At 35.0% G+C, this 21709-nt stretch overlaps 1 protein-coding gene across 1 annotated transcript; it reads right to left on the bottom strand.

Moving 5' to 3' along the window:
• Positions 1–1133: 1133 nt before the first annotated feature.
• Positions 1134–1604, bottom strand: LOC149409393 (uncharacterized). The gene has a single exon (XM_089649787.1). The coding sequence runs from the start codon at positions 1602–1604 to the stop codon at positions 1134–1136; it is 471 nt and encodes a 156-aa protein (XP_089505913.1).
• Between the last annotated feature and the right edge of the window lie 20105 nt (positions 1605–21709).

The following is a 21709-nucleotide window of genomic DNA, read 5'->3' as shown; positions in this document are numbered from 1 at the left end:
TTCATTTTTCTTCCGAACTTATTCTCGATCATCTTTTCGAAGATCTTGAATTTTTCGTACACCTCAGATTTTTTTTTCATGAAGTACACGTGTCTATAGCCGGTAGCTTTATCTTTAAATGTCAAATAATACCTCGATCCTCCGACAGAATTCGTTGACATCGGCTCACAGACATCTGAATGCATTTTCTCGCCTGGCTTTATTTTCTTATTTCGCTCCAGTTTCTTGTTGAAGGGCAGCCTGTGCGATATCCCAAATTGGCATGGTTCACAGAAGACCTTACTTTTGTCTGAAAATGTTACTTCACTCACGAGCCCCTTTTCTTCTAATTCACGAATCGCTCGTTTCCCGACGTGTCCCAATCGCTCGTGCCACATAGTTAAATTTGTCGTAGCTACGTTGGCTTCTTCTGTGCTTCCTTGGTTTGTGACCTTGAAGAACATGCGATACACGTCATTGTTTTGTTTCATTCCCGTCCCGAGCACTTCACCGTCGCGATCCACAATAACCCGATTATTTTCGAAACGCACTTCGAGTCCTTTCTTTGTACATTCTCCGACGGAGAATAAGTTTTTTCTCAATTTCGGAAAGTGCAGCACTTTTTCAATTCTCGCATCTTGCCACACTCCATCGATCAATTTTTTAATTCGCACCTTGCCTTCACCAGCGAAGTCGCATATCTGATTGTCACCAAGCAATACTGTAGCGCCCGTGTTATCCGGCTTGTAGTCAGTCAGCCAGTCACGTCGGTAGGTTAGATGTTTCGATGCGCCACTGTCAATCAGCCAGACCTCGTTTTGATCGATCGCCATTACGCCACTCTCCGTCCACGGTATAAGCGCGCTATTTTTCAAGCCCGATGCGATCGAGCTGCCTGTCTCTCCTACAAACGCGCAATCACTTGATGTTTCGCCGTCGTCACGTGGCTTCCGCTTATTCCCCCACTGTCTCGCAATATGTCCCATGCCTTGGCATTTATAACACTGCACTTTCTTCATGTCCTTTTCAGCACTTTTTGTTCCTCGCCCACGACGATTTTTGGCTATTGCAGCCAGCGCTTCCGACGCTTCTTCTTCGCCGCTGAGCCTCGTGTACTCTCTTATGAGCCGTTCCTGGAGATTATCGAGAGTTTGTCACATAGGGTCTACGCTGTCCCACGCCACCTGCAGCATGCTAAACTTTGTGGTGAGACTCGCGAGTATTTTTGCCACTATCGTAGCGTCTGATACATTCTCACCGACGTCCTTCAGTTGACTCGCCATATTCATCACCCTGGCCACATGCTGGCCGTCTGCTTCGCTCACCCGACAAGCGTGAAATCTTTGTAGCAGACCCAACTTGTTTGACGCGGTTTTCTGCTCGTGAATGAGACACAATTTGTCCCACATCTCTTTCGCAGAGATGCACGACAACACACACACTTGTTGAGCCTCGTCAAGATTTGACAGAATTATGGATTTTGCCGTTGCGTCATCTTTCACGTTTTTTTTCAGCGCAGCCGTATGTCCATTGCCGGCAGCAGGCTTTTTTCTCGTGCCATCGACGACATCAAGAACATCGCCATCAAAAGGCTTCACACCCTTCACCGAGATGCCGAGCGACATCGTGAATTTTATTCACACTTTCCACGTTTTCAAACAGTTAGCTCTGACACTAAAACAATGGCCGACTTCCATTCCGCACCACGTGAGACTTGCCGAATAATTTCACTCGCGTTCTCTTAATTTTTAGTTATACGTTAACTAAGCCCATAACCTGTTTGAGCAGAATTAAGAGAATGAAATAAATAATAATATCTATTAAAAAAAATTATTAATAATATATTATTATTATTATTATTATTAATAATATCTATTGAAAAATGTTACTTTATTTAGTCTTTACATGAGCTTAATTTAATGTTGTTCGCGAGCGTGCGATTCGATCTAGATTGACTCACATCAATGCACGAGCATTGCCAAGGATTACCGAAGCGCGCTCGACCCACACACCTGCACAGTTTCTACCTTACCGTGCATCCACACATTCGCCTACAGAAACATGCAGAACTCAGTTCGCATTAATAAACTTCATAAACAAAATTCTGGATAGTATAAATGTTAGCAAAAAAATCGTAGGCATTTTTCTCGACCTGTCAAAAGCATTTGATAATGTTGACCATAAGATCCTTCTAATTAAACTTGAACACATTGGTATAAGGAGCTTAGCCTTAAAATGGTTTGAATCGTACCTCAACAATCGTAAACAGAAAGTTCAAATTTCAAATATTGACGAAAAAATGATGCAACACATGGTAGAATCACAATGGAGAACCATAAACAAGGGCGTGCCACAAGGAAGCATTCTTAGGCCTCTCCTCTTCGTTGTGTACATAAACTAACTTCCAATAATTGCTGGCACAGAATGTTCAATGTTTGCTGATGACACTGCTCTGTTATTTGAATGCACTGAAGATGTTCACGAGTTTAATAAAAATGTTAACGAGACTTGTCAATCAATAGCAAACTGGCTGTTATCACAAATTCTGTCGCTTAACACAAACAAAACTGAAATTCTAAAATTTTGTCCAGTAAAAGCTACACCTATAAACATAAATGTCAACTTTAATAACAATCATATCGAACCTTCCCAAACTTGTTCACTGCTGGGAATACAACTAGATGCAAATATAAACTGGAAAGAACGTGTATCTAAAGTTGTTGCAAAAATCAGTAGCTTTTCTTTTGTTCTAGGCACCCTTAAAAATATCTTAAACATCGAGTCAGTAATCACCGCATACTATGGATACGTATACTCAATGATAAAATACGGAATAGTTTTTTGGGGAAACTCAGTAAACGCCAAAGATGCTTTTATCATCCAAAAGAGGTGTCTACGAAAAATTACAAACTCTGATCACCGGGATTCATGTAGACCAATTTTTAAAAATCTTAAACTTCTGACAGTGACGGACATATATACATGTCATAACATTGGTTGTTATGTTTAGGTTAAGTTTTTAAGTTTAGTTCCTACAATATTATAGTTATTTAAGTAAGAATGGCTGCACCGCAATCCTGTTCATCCTGCCTTACGTTCGATGAAGTGCGACCGGATTTGCGGCACGCCCATTTGCTATTCTCACTTTGGTTTAATTTTGTTATATGAATACTTCCTATTGATGGTTATTATTATCTACTGGTATTTTATTGATCACTTTGTTTTTTTTCTGTTGTAGTAGACCCTTGGACCGACCTAGAAAGAATAGGGTTAGGTTATTTCGACAATTTTATATGTTTGAGGGCAAACATTTGGTGGCGAGGGGGGTAATGTTATGATGCAGGGCTAGACTCCTTTTGTTTTAATATTTTATTCATTAATTTATTCTGCATCATCACATTTATCCTCGCCGATTCTCTAACCTAGTTAGGAACTGGGCGATTGTCGCTGGTATTGGTTTTGGTAAAATTTCGAATCATAATTTTAAATTTAAAATCTGTACCGGGCGGAAACAGAAAGAAACAAGTATAAATGAAAGAAGTATAAATGGTGTAAAATACGAAGTTTCATAGTGGAATTAGTTCGGTGGCTCGTTCGAATATTGTAACCACGCGGCATCATGAATCGCAAATGGAGTCAGAAGTGTTATCGGGTGTGATCTGCTTGAATCCGACCCATCCTTTATGGGATGAAGAAGCCAGTGGCTTAAAATATTGTGCCCGGTTCCCGGATACCTAAGGATAGTATTCGTTCTCGCAGTTTGGCACTACGTCGACCGCATTTTCACCAGGGCCGTATTGAGGCCTATTTTTCCTTACATAAAGGGAATCCTCGCCAGGATACACGGATGCGACCGCGGGCACCGGATACCTCTTTTCAGTCGCCAGATTACACATTTTCCTGCCACGGACAGTCGCCAGGAGGCGGAACTGAATCTTCCTCTTGCTCCGGCTGGAGTCCCTGGGAGCTCAGCTTGAGGAGGTGCTGCTCCAGCTCGAGTAGGATGTTACTTAATTAGCTAGATAGATAAAGCGTGGTCGGAACCTTGGGGGTAAGCTTATATCTAACTTTTATTATATTGTTTTCGTTATAACTCACACGGTAGAGTGTATAGACTTATATTGTATTCGAAATAATATACATTAATGTTACTCTAAATCTTCTTTCCTTGACTCTAAAGTACACATTGTAACCTAACACATTTCTGGTTTCGAACCCAACCCCCTGAGAACCCTGGGATCACAAACATTCTTGTGGGTATCTAACCCTCAAGAATTGACGCTTCCAGTACTGGATAAAGTTTGTGATTCCACATTCATTATTATAACCTAAAATGTCTGGTGAGTATTGTAGGCTGCACGTAGCAAGTAACCATAGCAACTACTTTACCTAGCAATTGGCTAGGTAAAGTAGTTGTATTATTTTAATGGAATTATGCCTGTTAGTACGATCATCTCTAGAAAAGTTCCCACAAAAAAACTCAACACATAAACACGCTACAAGGTTCACAGAAAACCTATTAATCCCAAAAGCAACCAAAACTATCTTTCAAAAAGGACCACACTACATGGCCACTAAAATATATAACAACCTTCCACGTAGCATCAAACAAATAACCGACAAACTTAAATTTAAATCAAAACTAAAAACATTTCTTTTAAACAAATGTCACTACACCTTGAATGAATACCTTACATGAATTAAATACCTCTGTTTTTTTTATTTTTATTTACTGTTATTTATTTTTATTTATTTTTTAACATGTAATTGTTGGGTTGTGTGATATAATGTGTATTTGTTGGGTTAGCTGGAAGAAATAGGATGTAACCTATAAGTTATACCCTTTGTACTCTTTTTGTGCAATAAATATTTTTTTGAAATTTTAATTTTTAATTTTGAATAGGATGCATGATCTGGGCAACAAGTTTGGGGGTACTATTGATATATTTATTGACTCCATTTATAGAACTAAACGTAATCTATACCGACACTTTGTTGAATCCCACAAATTAGAGTAGCGTTGGTAATTTAGTTTTGGGCGTAAAGACAAATAAAATAAAATTTCAATTGTCAATGTGCCTGGAAAGTTCGATTGATGCTACTGTCAGACGACCCTATACGCTCATAGAATTTTTGGACGTGGCCTATGATACACTATGATCTTCATCTCCTCCCCCTGTCCTAGCAAGTGCTAAGAGTGGGAAAGCACGGAATATCATTTATTTTTACGGGATCTGTCACCGGTTAAAATATCTCTCGGCTAGCAGATCACAGCACAGCATCCAGGCCACGATCAAACGTATAATATACTATCTATCTTGGGACACCTGTCTTTATGGGATTGTATGGCGAGCGATAAGGTGAGATAGGCCACGCCCAAAAACAGTTTTCAGAGTATAGCGTCGTGTGACACAACCATTACGGAACCCCAATCAACCCCTCAAAACTTTCGCCCTACCTGTTTTAACGGCATCTGCAGAAACAGTAGGTACCTGAAGTGTGCAAATACAATGATAGTCTTCTGATGTTAGTTTCCAAAAATCTGGAAAAACGCAATATAATATAAATTATTATAATAATTGAATTTCAAAGGGGTTGATAGATAGAGAAATTAAACCAAAACGATTGTCAATCGCAGGGCGAAATGATCATTCCTCGCCGCTTGTCCATATGTTTTATGCACTCAATCAAACTACACATCATTATTACCTCGTCAATGGGAAGTCACAATTGTCAATCACTTTAATTGCCTCAGTAAACGATCAACTGGCAATTATCAATCCCAACAATGAAGTACAGTTAACTGACATAACCATTGATAATTGATATTTTATCGTCACCAAAGCATGACGTTTATTTTATTAGTTAGCAATGTGTTAGTTTGAGACCGGTTCAAAATTATTAACTATTTCATATAAAAAACTAATCAAAAACATTTTCTTATTTATCGCAGTCATAAAAATAATATTCCTAGAAGTAAATCCACGAAGAAAAATAAGGTAAAACGAATCAATCGGGCGCGAACGCTTCGCAGAAATTAACAACGCATTTAACTGCCGAAATTCGCAAAACATTTCCCCGAATTGTGGATAAATTTTCCGTTTTCTACGCTCGGTTCCCCAACACGTGAAAAGCGGCATGTACTATGAACAAGTAGATGGGTTGATAAGGGCTCGATTTTGATGTTTTGCTGTAATATATATATTTATTAATATTATGTTTATATATAATATATATTATGTTACATACCTAAAATGTTCCTACTATAACGCATTCTGCATTACGGTGACCAGATAAAAAATAATGACTTTATATCACTTTTTAAAGGTGTGTTGAATTGTCACTGTGTTGAGTTATCATTGAATCCTGCATTACACAATACACATTACGAAAATAGAATTATATTTAAAATAAAATAATTTTAGAAGGTACCTACTTAATCGTTTGTCTGAATTGATCGGTTTTTATTTTGAAAATCATGACGCAGATATATTTCACATCACGCATCTACGATCGAAATAATTTTGTTTGATGATACTTAATATTAAGTACTGTATGCTGCATATTCTATTAGTGTGGTACATACATGTGGTGGCGCCCAGCCGCTCTGGCACTGCACTTTTCTTGATAGTTTCCCGATATTCCAGGAATCCAAACAAACGAGCACGCCATTGTATACCTACCAAGGAAAACAATGTTGCTATTTATCCCAGTACCCACAACCGTTGAATTTATGTTTCATTTATGCATCAATCTACCTGGGTTGTGTGGTTTCATGACTTAAGTTGTATTTTTTTATCCTCATGCTTTTAATAAAATCATAACCTGAAAAAGAACTTTTTTTTCGACAATAGATCTATTTTTATTAATAGATGTATTTTTAAATATTTATATATTTTGGTTTGACTGAGGATTGAATCTTCTTCCCAGAGACCGGAGACAACTACGCTATCAACTGAGCCAAATACCAATTGGGTGGATACGACATTTATTTCGTGTAATAACTACTGTAATTTTATCCAATTTCAGTAAAATTCCGTGTGTGTATGCGTGATTACCATCAAAAGTTGATATAATGCAATGTCATCGACACCGGCACTATCTGTCGAGTTTCAGCTTTATCGGGATGCATGTTAATTTCCACTTCCACTATTTGCATTCTTAAATTCTCGACAACAAAATAGAACTTCAAATGTATTTGGAAATGCACTATTTTGCTCTTCAATTCCTATTTTGAGAATAAATTTGATTAACAAATAATATGATTGTACGTTTTCTACTTACTCTAGGTGATTTTGCCCGAAAATGGCGCTATAAAAATCATCAAAATATTATTATTATTATATGCCAAGGTTTGGCAAGTAGGTACTTAATTTTTAGTGACATCTGAATGCTTTAAAAAAAGTAATTTAAATTAAATTAAATAAAAACTTTCATAACACCATAGGTAATTTACGTTTCTCTTAAAGGAAAGTGTCTTAAAAACACTCATGTTATAAGTATATAATATTAATTTTTGCCAGTTAACATTTAAGTAAAAACAGAGATTTTGATTAATTGAAGTAATAACATCAGCTACCCTTAATTCACTCCCGACACTAATCGACTTCCGAACTTTTATCGAACTACTTTTTTAAAAATTATTATTGTACCCCTTCTTTACTAAATAAACATGAAATATGGACATTCCTTTGAGTTTAAATTTCCCCTGATACAACTTGACTATTGCATTTATGTTAGAAAATGGAGGGAGAAGTGAGAATTCACTGCAGGTGTAAATTTAATAATTTCTCCTTTTCTTCTCCACAGTGATTTCTCTGAGTCAACGGGATGATGGCACCCTCACCTGGGTTATCAACATATCCTAGTGGTGAGATGAGTGGCAACGAGATGAGTGATAACTCTCAATGAGGCAGTGGCACATAATTGTAGTATTTTAGAAGATTTTGAAGAATATTAAAATATTTGCTTTTTTGCGTTTACTACACTACATTACTACGTTTAACTATAAATGCAGTCGTTTTTTATAATATTTAGAAAGTCAGTTTCAAAAAATAATAGTCGCCATTTTTAGAACTTAAACCTTGAAGATATATCAAAGGTAGACCCCAAGAAAAACGTCGCATGCTAAAAATTTGAGATCAAATCATTTTGAGAAATTGATATACATGTTGCCAATTTTACTAGATCAATTGACAATAAAACACTGTCGACTTTTATCAAATGGAATGTCTATTTTCAAATAATATTTAAGTCTTTTGAAAACAGAAAGTAGTAAAATATATTAAACAAATTACACACTAAAAGCGCCACAGGCGAACGTTTTTTACATTTAGGTTAAATCACCAGTCTTTGTTTTTTTTTAATTTTTATTGGTATTAAAATTAGATTTTAGTTCTTATAATCGGTCGTAAAACTCTGGTGACACATCCGTGGAACCCTAGCGTTCCGCGAAACCCACTTCGGAAACCGCTGCCGCAATTAAAATATAATAATGTATTAACTAGCAGTTAAAAACTTGAGGGTGAGTATATATTGTAAATAGATTATTACAATATAGCTCCCCTGAGATATCTGGCAAAAACGGCGCTATACAAATTGTCCAATAAATAAATCAATATAATGTTTACATTTTATTGCGTACGTATGCATTGATATACAACGGAAATAGATAAAATAATATAATCTTATTAAGCTTTATTTCAAACACAAATAACTTTGTTTACATCACTTTATTATATACAACCACTACATTTTTCATGAACGAAGTTCACCTGATCAGGAGTAAGTATACATTGAAGTCAAAAATTAAATACAGATTACAATTGGAAAGAAAAGGTGGAAGCAGGGGGGAGGGGTAAGAGTGGGCGAAGTTTATCAGAATTAGGAATTATAATATCGTTAGACGGGAAAGACCAGTTGAGTGGGAAAATATTTAAAAGAGGGTTTATAATTTTTTTGCTTATTAATTATATCTGATTTTATGTTGACATGTTTTCTTATTTCTAGAATTTCAAAATTATTTATTTGCGATGCTTTATTATTATTTATGCATATTATTAGCTGCATATTTAAACATTCGCGCCAGTCATTTGGTTCATTCTTATTCCGCCGGAGGGGCAGAGTGGTCGAATTTTGCCTGCAGACCGCCTATTCGGGATTTACCCGAAACATACGATTTGAATTCGACCAATCAGAGGGCCTAGATCGTCCAGACGCTAGCGTAATATTACTGTCAGATTACTACGTGAAATTACTCATCCGATACCGAGCCAGTTTATTACAATTTTAGTTATTTAACGGTTTAAAATGGCGGTTTGGCTTTATAACCCTCATGGTCCGGATTCAAACTACGGTCCGCTGCTCTGTACCTAGAACATTAATAAATTGAATACACCACAATTTTCGAACCCATAAATATCTAAGCGAATTCAAACGTTTAAAAAGCGCGATGGATTTTCAAAGCGTTTTTGCAATATATGTTTTGTACTAATGGAAACATGAAACTTTTTCTTAGAAAAAACAAATACTATAAAAGTTTTAACGGAAAATGTTTGCATAGTTACGAAGAACTCGGTCACCACTCGTGACCACCGTTTTGACCTTTTGCACTGATGATTTTTAAAAACACATTTGGCTGCGACATGTTCGTTGTTTTTCCCTTTTTCTTGCTCAATGTTTTTAACGCATAAATACAAACAAAATGTTGGAAACGGTCATCATGATTATATTTCGGATTATTATATCGTGTCGAACTTCATAGTTCTTAGTCAATTTTGATGGTACTACAAAAAGAAATGTCTAATTAGAAGAACTCGCGGCATTGACTACCTTTACAAAGATTTTTAGTCGTGAATTCACGTAGAGAAAATATACCTTTCAGAATATTGGGAAAATTATTTTTGTAACACTCACCTTCAAATGTTTCCCAAACGAGAGTTAATGATTTTGATACATATTGAGAGACAATAATTATGAAACGCTTATCATCTAATGATCTTAACCAAAACATGATAAAATTCAAACATTGTTGTAATAAAGATACCTAGTGAGGCAACAAAAACTATTAATAAATCCCTTTAAAAACAACTCCTTTGTTTGCCAAGAATTGAATAAGATTCTCCAATTTAGATAGCAATCTATTCCAGGTCTTGGCTATGTGTAATAAATTAAAATGTTCGCTTATTGAAGTTTCTTTTAAGTGAATATTACCTTCGCGAGCAAAGGGAAAGAAAGCTACTAGTGGAAATAATTACTGCAACAGTCCTCAGAGTTGCCAACATAGGGAAAACCTTGTCCACCGGGAGAAGGCATAACGCTGACGTGGGTGGGGGGGGGTGCTATGTTTCAGTTAGTGTGGAGAGAGCAGCGTCGGCGAGTACTCACTAATTGAAAATATGTATATAATATACATAATTTCTTTTCTATTTGGAGCGCTCAGGTATTTGTAAAACCGAAAGCATTTGTGGCAAAACGGTGAGTTCCTTAGCTCTGGAATATGATATCGCATTTTCAGAAGTAGCAAGTACTCACAGGTAAAAATTGGTAAATTGGTAATATATGGTAATTTTTCCAAATCCGATTTAAATAAAATGAACTAATGCAGTTTTCGTAATTCGTTCCAGATTGAATGTATAGTGAATTACACTTTCAATAGTAACTATGCTCAATTACGATTTGGTGAGATAGGTACTGTCATTACTAATCAGAACGTTGTATAAAATTGCATCACAATTGTTTAGTAAACAGGTAGATACTTACTTCAAAATCTTCATCTTCTTTTTCCGTTCATTGCCTCACGCCATTTCCCAGAGAATGGAATAAAATTTCCCATTGGATCGGACTAGTTGGAACCAGAGGCGTTTATTTGGTATGTGCTGTTGTGCATTTCACCACTTGACTTCTGTCTTCGCATAATTTAAAGTCCTCACATTACATCATCTGTCATGTGCCTCAGTCATCGTTATACGAAAGTACGCTCGAATTATAATTCCCACCAGGTCAATATTTGAGCTTTTTTCTATTACAAGACTCCTGCGCAAGCGTAAACAAATCGTGCATATTTCGTTGTACACTTTACAGCGAGTATCGAGTCAGCTTGGCCCGCTGAAACGGTGACATGAGCGAGACAGATTACGCTTATATCGGCAAATCACATGTTGGAGCAGTGTTAGATATGTATAACTCATCTTGTACACTATCTACGCATGCTCGATTTAAAGTCAACTGACTTCTGCAACACTTCGATCATGCGTAATCTAATGCGTCTTGAATTAATTCGTTTACTAATACTAATTTACAGTGTTAGCGCTACAACATTCACCCATTGTAACTTGTGCGCAGAGAATTTAACTCTTTATACTCGCCACGGCGACATAGAAAACGCTCTAACAACTCCGATAGCGCCGCAGCGGCGACATAAACAATGGGCATACATTTTATTGTTCAAAAAATAAAAAGGTCTTTTGATTGATAAAACAGAAATTCACTGATTTAATTTCAGTCACGAGCCGCTTCTGGTTGGATATTGCCCTCGAGGGAAAATATTTTTTTCATATTTAAAATAAAGCAACAAAGACCATACGCTGCTACGGTTACCGCTATAAAATCACAGTACCTACTTGTGTTTTACCTATAATATATTAATGAAAGGTAATGTACCTGCCATATGTAATATAATCCGCAGAACACGATCGATTTAGAGGTGTCATCGCCTCAGGCACGCGAGGTATCAAATATGTCTCATGTTGCAGTATGCGGTATTGGCGGATCGTACAACCTACGGTGGAGTTGTTCATTTAGGAGTTTAGTGGTTTCCCATCTTTATTTCAAACATCAATTATTTGTTAAAGAAGAAACAACTGTAATCAAATTATTATTATGCACTAACGCGCACCCGCGAAAATTCAAGAATAATTGAAGAATTTGTGAAGCTATTAAAATATATAATTGCTTGCATTTTATTAGAATACTTTCGTAGATCCGTGAAAAATCACTGGATATTATAATTTTGTGCTTTGTGAAGCCTAAATTATTTACAAAAAAAATATTTTTGAGGTTCATTCCCTTCTGAAAGAAAAAAATTACCTCTCCCTTTACTCCTGGATTTTTCACAAAAACTGCGCTAAACACGTTATTCAATTATTATTATAGAATTTTAGTAAGCTTGAAAAATTACTATCAAATGACATTATAAAAATACAAGATATGTTATATTCTCGCTTATCGATCCAAAAAAGAAGCATTGCTTGGGAAAAGGATATCCATTCGAATAATATATGTTCACTGGACTTCAGTGAAACCACGCGTGTTGTTTTAGTAACTTATCTTCACATGATCTAATTAAAAAAAATAAGCATTGCGGATGAATAATAATTAATTCATAAAATAAGTTTGGTACGAATGATGTTTTGTATGGTAAATAGCTCCAATTTTGAAAATGAAATATTCGATTAACTTATATTTATTTTAATATTTCACATCACTTTATTCACGTATTAATTAATTAAACCTTTCTAATATTGAATATAAGTTGTTATACAACTCATATTAAATATGAATATTATTATACATACTTTTTAAGATGTGCGTTTTTAGAATTAGTTTTGAGAATGTCATCAATAATCCATCCGCTGACTGTTCTATAATGTTATTACTCTTTCTTGTAACAGCTTAAAATCATTTTTAGTTTTCGTTTTTTAGATTCTGGACAATAGTGTTTTAATTTTTGACGTTCAAATCACGTATATATAATTTAGTATAGTTTTTCTTGAGATGATTTTTTTCTCTTAGCTCCTGGCCATCTCATCTCTACCCCGTTAGATTTTTGTATACCTACGGAATCGGTTCAGTTGCACAGTTGGTTTTTGTATCACAATCGTCATTTCCCTTATTCTTGTTTTCTTTGCCCTTCTTTTGCCTATGTTACATATAAGATTTATTTATTTATTTATAAATTTATTTATTTATTTATTGATTTTTTTTTTTTATTTATTTCACATATACTGCACAGCATGTGCCATTCATATACTAATTTACAGAGAGTAGTACAGCAACATAAGGAATCCAACAATATAAATGTATGTATAATGGTATAATCAGTAAATAGTAAGTAAGGTTAAAAGTATGAAAAAAAGAGATATAAATATAATATAAGTAGCAATCTGTTGTACAGTAATAAGTCAAAGTAAGTAATTATATGTAATAATATACAAAAAAAGTAGTATAAGGAAGAATGAAGTGCTTATAAAATGCCTAAAGGGCATTAGGAGTTTGTAAAAAATAAAATAAAAGATATTAGATAGGTATATACTATTAGAAAATGAAAGGAATAAAATATATACTATTATAATATGAAAAGGAAACAAAAGTAATAAATTACGTAAATCTACCGGGAGAATCGCGTGTATAATAATAATGTGCGACACTGCTTGACAGTCCAATAAAGTTTTACATAGTACCTATGATGACTATAATATATAATGCACTTATATCAGCTTCTACCTATCGACTACTAGTAGTTTTTAATCTGAAATACATAATCATTATGATGGTATGGTATTACTTGACAATTTTTGTTTTATGCATCTTTTATATGATAATAGACAATCGATGTTGGAATATTCATTGCATAATCTGTGCAAGCGATGGATTATTGAATTTTGTTCTGCGTTAGTTCCAGTATTGTTGCAATAATAAGGTGACTTGAGTCTAGTTGGTCTACAGGGAACATGGTAGTTTTTCAACGAAGTTAATTCAGGGGAGTCAAACCGGTGATTGATTATTTTTAATTAAAAAATTAGATCATTAAGTATTCTTCTATGTTTTAAAGATAAGAGATGCATTAATTGTAATAATGAATCGTAATCAATGTCGTCAGAGGGAATTCCTAATTTGAAGTTAATTGTTCTGAGAAATTTGTGTTGGATTCTTTCAATGGAGTTTGCATGGTTTTTGTAGGAAGGGTTCCATATAGACGAATTATATTCTAATTGACTTCTGACTAGAGTTGTGTAAAGTAATTTTAATGTATGGATATTTTTGAAATCTTTAGATATTCTAGTAATGAAGCCCAGCATTTTCATTGCTTTACTAGTAATGACATTGATGTGATTAGTAAAAGATAATTTACTATCAAAGATTATACCGAGGTCCCTAATTTCAGGTACAGATGAAAAAACTCATAATTTGACATTTTTTAATATTGAGTGTAAGTTTGTTAATGGAACACCACTCTGCAATTTTTTTGAAATTGGATTGTAGGGACAAACAGTCATAGATATTTTTAATGATTTTAAATATTTTCATATCATCAGCAAATAATAATATGTGAACATCATTTGTAACAAGGTGTGTGTGAATCACTTTATTTACATCGCATCTTTGGTCTCGGTGTGTGGGACTTTTAAGTACATACACATTATCATTTTGCTATTAGTCAAATTGACAGTCCTGGAATTCTGACTTGGAGAGTTGCCAAACCTGAGGGAGCAAGGATCTGTGATATTCATTGGAAGCAGTCGCCATTCTTTGATCACCAGCCCTCAGCATTCCTCTAGGCTCAGGACGAACACATTCGCCATTTTTTTTTAGCATCAGCTTTGCATATGGAGCATTTACCATTGGATTGATGGAATCGGATGGCATCTGCCGATCCTCTTTGGTTAAGAGGGACCCTTTTGGAGACCAGCAGCGTGAGGCTGTTGTGCATTGGACTACGAGATTATTTTTTGGATTAATTATAAACTGGGAGTTGCTGTGAAGAACCGGAATCTACTACTTCGCATCAATAACGAACTGGTATCACACCTTCATTTTACCTATGCAAGCCCTTTGCCAGACAGATTATGGTTCCATGCTAACTCAACACAGTGACTATTCAACACACATTTAAAAAGAGATATAAAGTCATTAAAAACGATGAAAAAATAATTTAACCTAATCTACAACCAGTTAATAAAGTTTTTGTTTCATTACTTTCAATGAATTTATATAACTTTTTAAAGATGTATGAATTATAATTTTGATGATTTATCCGGTCACCATTAGCAACTAATTTGGCTTCACATTGCTAAAGATTTTGAATTGGGCCCGCTTAAAAAAACGAAACATTATTACTTTTTTTATAAATATTGTAAATGAAGTTACAGAAAATTAAATTTGATTGGAAATGGGCAAAATTAATAAAATAACTCATTTTATGTATTTATAATCACAAAAGTAAGGTAAATATTACTTTTCAATATTTAAATCAGAAATCATTATCAAGTCATTCAAATATTTTTGACACATTACGTAAAATATTTTCGGTAACGGATATCAATAATTTATGTATACATATTTCTAAATATTGCAGTGGCGTGACAGCCCAGCGCCGGGGCCAGGGCATGGGGGAAAGGCGCCGTGAGGCCCAGACGTCCCGGGCTAGACCAGCTACGCCGCTACATCGGTATGTAAGTAAAATGTTGCCTGTTTTAATGGCAGCTTGATATTTCTGGGGCGGGGGCCGAGGCTAGTTTGGGTTACTATTCTGCGTAACTAACGACTTGCGATATATAATACTGTGATAGTTACAGCTACAACCCGGCTTCATTTGAATTTCAAAACTCCTTTTTTTATCAAACAATTCAACACCCCCACATAAAAAACAGTACGACGGCTAATCTTATTTTTTCTTTCAGAAGCATGGCAGCGGTCGTAAATTCGTAATTATAATAAGGTTGTTTACGTTACAGTTTACAATTTACCGGTAGAAGTACATTTTTATATAATTAAGTCTTACTTTTTTACATTGTTATACCCAAATTTATTAGAAGAACGAGATGTGCTATGAGCAGTTCATACTGTGTGGAATTTTTTTGCCCAGTGTCGCCGGTTTTGTTCACCAATACTACTGCACACCTTCGCTTACGCTAAGGTATCTGCACTAATACATAGAACAGATTTCTGTGCGTACACGACCCGATAGTATTCAAAGTAGGTACCCTAATTAGGTAGTACTCAGCCTACGGTCCGGCGGCCAACATAGCATATCTCGTTCTTCTAATATCTTTGGTTATACCGCTTAAGAGACGAATAGAGAAACCGAAACAAAGACAAACAAACATTACAGGAGCAAAAAAAGACCACTTGCAAATGCTAACAGAAAAGCTCAAACAACAAGGACCGTAAATCAATCGCTCAAAACCTACAAGCAGTTGCTAACAAAAAAGCAATGAACGCAAATCAACCGCTCAAAAGCCTACCAGCAGATGCTAACAAAAAAGCTCTAAACAGCCAGGAACGCTAATCAATTGCTCAAAAGCGTACTGGCAGATTCTAACAGGAACAACAGAATAGCTCAAAATAGCAAAGAACGCAAATCAATCGTCCAAAGGTCTTTACAAGCTCACGCCATGAAACGTTAACTGGAGTTAGATCAGTCTGGAGCTATGAACGCCTGGCATTAAAATAGTTATGTAATATACACTTCTACGTTTGTAATACATCTAACCTAACCTAACCTAACCTAACGTAACTTAACCTCACCTACCGAAACTTAACCTATCTAACCATCACTCTATTACCACCCCACTGCCTTGGCGCTGACAGTTTCATTCACATAAATCTACTCACAAGTAAGTACACATCTATTGCCCGACTCTATTTTTTTAATCACTTTGACGTCCTTGATTTTTCGGTCTGCATTTTGATGTTCTATTTTGGCCACAGGTCTCCCTCAAATTTTATCGATTATCGGCAGATCTCAACGGTCCGAAAACGGCAGTTCTTGATGATATTTTAATTCCTACTTTACATCAACCTTGCACTATTTTTAAATGTCCCCGGTCGCGTTTAGTTCATGTAGTTATATGTTTTTTTTATATATATTTATGGAAATTAAGGTCACTTTTTGTTAGCGTATACGTTCATTGGTCGTGTACAAAAATATGCAAAATAAAGAAAACCATTACATATTTCTTCATCTCAACTTTTATTCTTTTACAATAACCATTTTAAATAAGTAATTGATTTTTATTAAAAGGATTTTTAAACTTTAAAAATGAAATTTTAAGATAAAACAAAGAGTCACCCTAGTTGTTCCACGCTTTTCGAAGTGAAACTTCTTTACGCGCGTTGTGCATTTTCGAGGACCGGAGTAAAACCGACTCATGACCGTCACGAAAAACCGTGATCATATCGCTATAGGAGCCTAGCTAATATTATATACCTAGTTTAGGTCATACTCCAAACTCAGCTTCGCGGTCTAGAGGCAGAGCGCCCGACTCTCGTCGTGAAGAACTGAGGTTCGATCCCCGCTTTTACTATATTTTTTTTCTTTTTGTGATTTTTGATAAGTGATAAAATGCTCTCGTGCTGCGACTTTTAGATATTTTGACTACATGATATTTTAGTCAAAATATAGCTTACAAATCGAGCCGGTAGAGTCGCTCGGTATTTTGATTAATTATTTTTATTTTGAATCATTAAAATTACTAATCAAGGCCGATAGCGCGACTAATTACCCTCGCAGACGTGCGTGACAAGTTTTTTTAGTAAAAAACACAGCCGTAAGTGAGTTTTTCAAAATTTAGAAATGTTTTTCAAACTCAGACTCCATACGGGTATGAGACTGTTAAAACACGATAAATCTTTTCCAAAACGGACAAATATACGGAAATATTTTGAAAAACGACAGATATGACTTCACACTGCCGATATATCTTCGATTCGACCCTATATAAAGCGTTAACGAGACGTTATGTGATATTATTCATTTGCCGTGTTTGAAAACGATGTATACGCGGTTCTCGTCGCGCGAGATACCTCTCCTCGCGGTCTAGAGGCAGGGCGTTCGACACTCGTTATGCAGGACCCGGGTTAGAATCCCATATTTTTATAACTTTTTTTATCACATGCTACTTATAAATATGTCAATAGACAGAAAAAAGAGAGAATGAAATGAAAAGAGAGAGAGAAGAATACTAAAAGTTTCACTTCCGTCGTACGTAGGCTTGCCACACACTGTATTTTTTTTGTCTTCTTGCGGTATTGATTTATTCTGATAGTATTTAAACATTGTTACGATGCGTTCTCGAAGTACTTTGTTTTATTTCACCTTGTAATGATTTGTTTTTTTATGAATGTACTGATCAGGTACCATTTTGTTTCAGTCTATTGTTCAAATTGTTAACCTCGATACGGGCTTAGTCCTAGTGAGGTGTATAATTTTATGAAAAATTATGCTTCATATTTTCTGAGAAGCATATTTGTGAGACCTCATTATAAACGAATATTATATGTACGAGTACATAAATATAAGACAAGTATTGTATGAATACAAGTCAAAGCCACCAATATGTGCCATGTAAATTTAACGACATGTTTGTTGGCAATGACTTATATCCAATTTCAGAACTTTTTTCCAACACGTCTGGGTCGTCTAGTTCCCGAAATAATCCTTTCTTTGTCATGTGAAGTTATTATTTTTCCTCCCTCTAGGCACAGACTATTCATCTATTATTGTCGTATGTCTATACGCAGAGGTGAGATTTTTGTGGAGCGCGAACCACTTTTCATTCTCTAACTAGATTTTTTAAAGCTTTGATAACTACAAAATTTACACAAAAAATTTGAAGGCATTGGTGTTTTTTGAGTCATTTAAAATTTTTAAATTAAAAGAACGGTTTCCATTGATCGCCGATTCTCGGCCCGTTTGTCTTTTGTAAAAATGTTAACTTGGGTTTTTGATTTTTGCAAAATCACATTTAATTATTATTAATCACTTTTTGCAAGTTATGCTTCAAAATAAATTAATTATTTGTTTATATTTTGCCGGTATACCTAAATTGTTTTGTCCGTATCCAAGCTCAATTGTACAAACACAATATTAATATTTATTTTTTGGAATAACTTCGTAAGTAAAACCTCAAATTGTAATATTCAATTATTGAAGACAATATAAGCGATTCCTAAACGAAAATCTGAAATAGAAAAATCAGAAAAAGATACGGTCACATCTAGGACTCGAACCCATGACCCTTCCCTTGCCGGGGCACATTGCTGGGTTCGAGTCCTAGATGTGACCGTATCTTTTTCTGATTTTTCTATTTCAGATTTTCGTTTAGGAATCGCTTATATTGTTTTCAATAATTAAATATTATAAAATTAATATTTTACCTGCTTTTATTGAAAGAAATATCGTTCTAGATATATTGTATAAAAGCTACATGCGATAGTGGCAATACGTTTTAGAAAATGTCTCGTAACTCTTGTATTCTTCATAGTCCGAAATCTGCTTATCATGGTACAAAATAGTTTTATTTCTTTTTCTAAATAAAAGTCACGGTCCCAGATTTAGGTATGAAATTCGTGTGGTTTTATAATTATAATATTAACAAAAAAAATCATATTTTATATCATTATGTTTGGTACCTAATATGATTAAAAACTACATTAATTCAATTACTTATTTATTGGTAAGAACATGTTTTTATTTTATTATCACTATCTTGTGTAATACCTAATACCATAATTTATTATTTATTAATATCGTTGTTGCCATGCAAAACTTCAGGAATATTAATAGCTATTTCGTTATCAAATAATGTACCACGAAATAAAATTACAATTACATCCTGGTACCGAGGTTAAATATTAACCATTTTAAATTTACATAGAACGAATATTAAATAGTGTGGTGCCTACGCTTACTAATCTAGGAAGCGGCAGTCTTAAAAATAATATATTTTGAAGCGTTGTATAACGCCATCTCTTGTTTCAAATTAGTGAACAAAATTTCACAGAGGGAGAAATGCTAAAAGCATTTTCGTTTTGCTATCTGCCGCCAGGTGGCAATGTCAACAATATAGAATATTAGCAAAATTAACAATATTAAATTTATGCCAAAACCACAAATCTGCTGTTTAGATAATAAAAGTGACAACTTTAGTACTACATACAAGTAAGTCCGTTCGTTAGGGTTCCTACCTTGGGGGTGGCGCTTCCGGCCAGGGACCGATTTTAGTACTAGATACAGGCGTAAGTCCGTGAGGTACGAAAGGCCCCGGCCCCGTGGGGTCCTCTACCTCGGGGGTGGGGCCAATGGCCAGGGATCGATTTTAATTTTATTTTTTAACATTTACTCCACACTGGAGGCCCGGATAGGAAATATCAATAATGCTATGAAAATGGTAAACATTTAGGACACAGGACCCAACAGGAGTAACATTTTGACGCCCTTTGTCAAAACCAGTAGATACCTAGGTAAGTGATCATCGTGATCAATCATATTCGGATGATTTGTATTTGTGAAGCGCCATTTTTGTGAAAAATAATCTCAAGGGCGATAGATTAGAATTGTTAGGTTGTTAGGCATTATAATCGCCTTGTCGCCTTTACAATTTGGCGCAAGAAGCACATTGCTCCAATTGCGCCCGCGTAGGGTTGACCCTGCCCGAATAGCTGGCAAAATGTTATGACATTGAGGACACAGAACTCACATTATTATGTAAGCAGAAAATGTTGCTTGTGCAATGATGGATGACTTAATGGTTTGAACTCGCGACACTTTAGTGGGAATCCGACGCACTTGTCCATTCGGCTACTAGCCGGTTAAGCTGATGTGAAATTAAAATATTTCCATAAATTCTAAATATTTTAATGCAATAATTTATACTCCACCCCATTCACCTTTATCTTTACACCACACTTTACACCACATACCTTTCGTCTCCGGCGCATTTTCATTTTTTCCAAATTCATTATCCACTCCCTTCACCCACACCACATACCTACACCAATTGGGGGTCCCATGCAAAAAAGTCTTTTTGTGTCTCGTCATGGGATGCTATAGTTTCCGAGATTATTGAGGAATTAAAACTAATGTGTGGTATTTGCAATATTGTTTTTGAAGTATTTTTTTAATACAATATTTATTTAATAGGCAGTACACATTTAATTTGACCTTTTCAAATGTAAAATAATATTTTCATATGTAAATTGTATAATTCACAATTCAAAACGATAATAGCAGTATTTAGAATCTTATTAAAATTATTTTAATCTTTTATATATGCTCACTTATCTCCCAATCACTATTAGGTGGCATAAGACAGTATTGCACGAACCCCTTTAATAAAATTATATAAAAAGTGGTATATTGTTTTTTGTAGGTTGACGGCTTTCAAATGGGCCCCTAAACTTTGTATGCACATAAGCCCCTTCACAGCACGCCGGGTATACGTCAGATTTAGTTTATTCCGACTATTTTCTTATTCCTTCCCTGTAAGCTCTATACAAATCTTAAGCTCCCCCCCCCCTTTTCATTCATATCATATTTGAAGCTTTGAGATCTTGAAATGTGTATTTACGAAAAAAAAACAAGATACCTGTTACTTATTTTTCAATAGTATTATTACAAGGCCAGACAATTCACCAACACCGAGAAGTACGAGAAGAAAAAATAAAGTAAATCGTTCTTAGTAGGCAAGTACTTGGGTTCCTTCGTGATATTTCAATTAAATATATATTTTTAATATGTTTCATTTAATGTATCAATAAATTATTTAGACTTAATAGTACGAAAATTCGTATACCGAATGTTCAACAAATTGGTCTGTGATTAATTTATTGGGAACATCAAAGTGATCCCCACTAAATGTAAACTGATTAATCTAGGTAGGTAGTGTGTTATTAGAAATAATGAGTTTTTAACAAAGCTGTTCAGCATTTTAAAAATCTTACAAATTTT

This window comes from Hesperophylax consimilis, chromosome 31 (assembly GCF_061612785.1).
Source record: "Hesperophylax consimilis isolate HC1 chromosome 31, BYU_Hcon_1.0, whole genome shotgun sequence".
NCBI lineage: Eukaryota > Metazoa > Arthropoda > Insecta > Trichoptera > Limnephilidae > Hesperophylax > Hesperophylax consimilis.
Note: the sequence above shows the minus strand (reverse complement) of the source record. Positions and strands in the feature narration are given on the sequence as shown.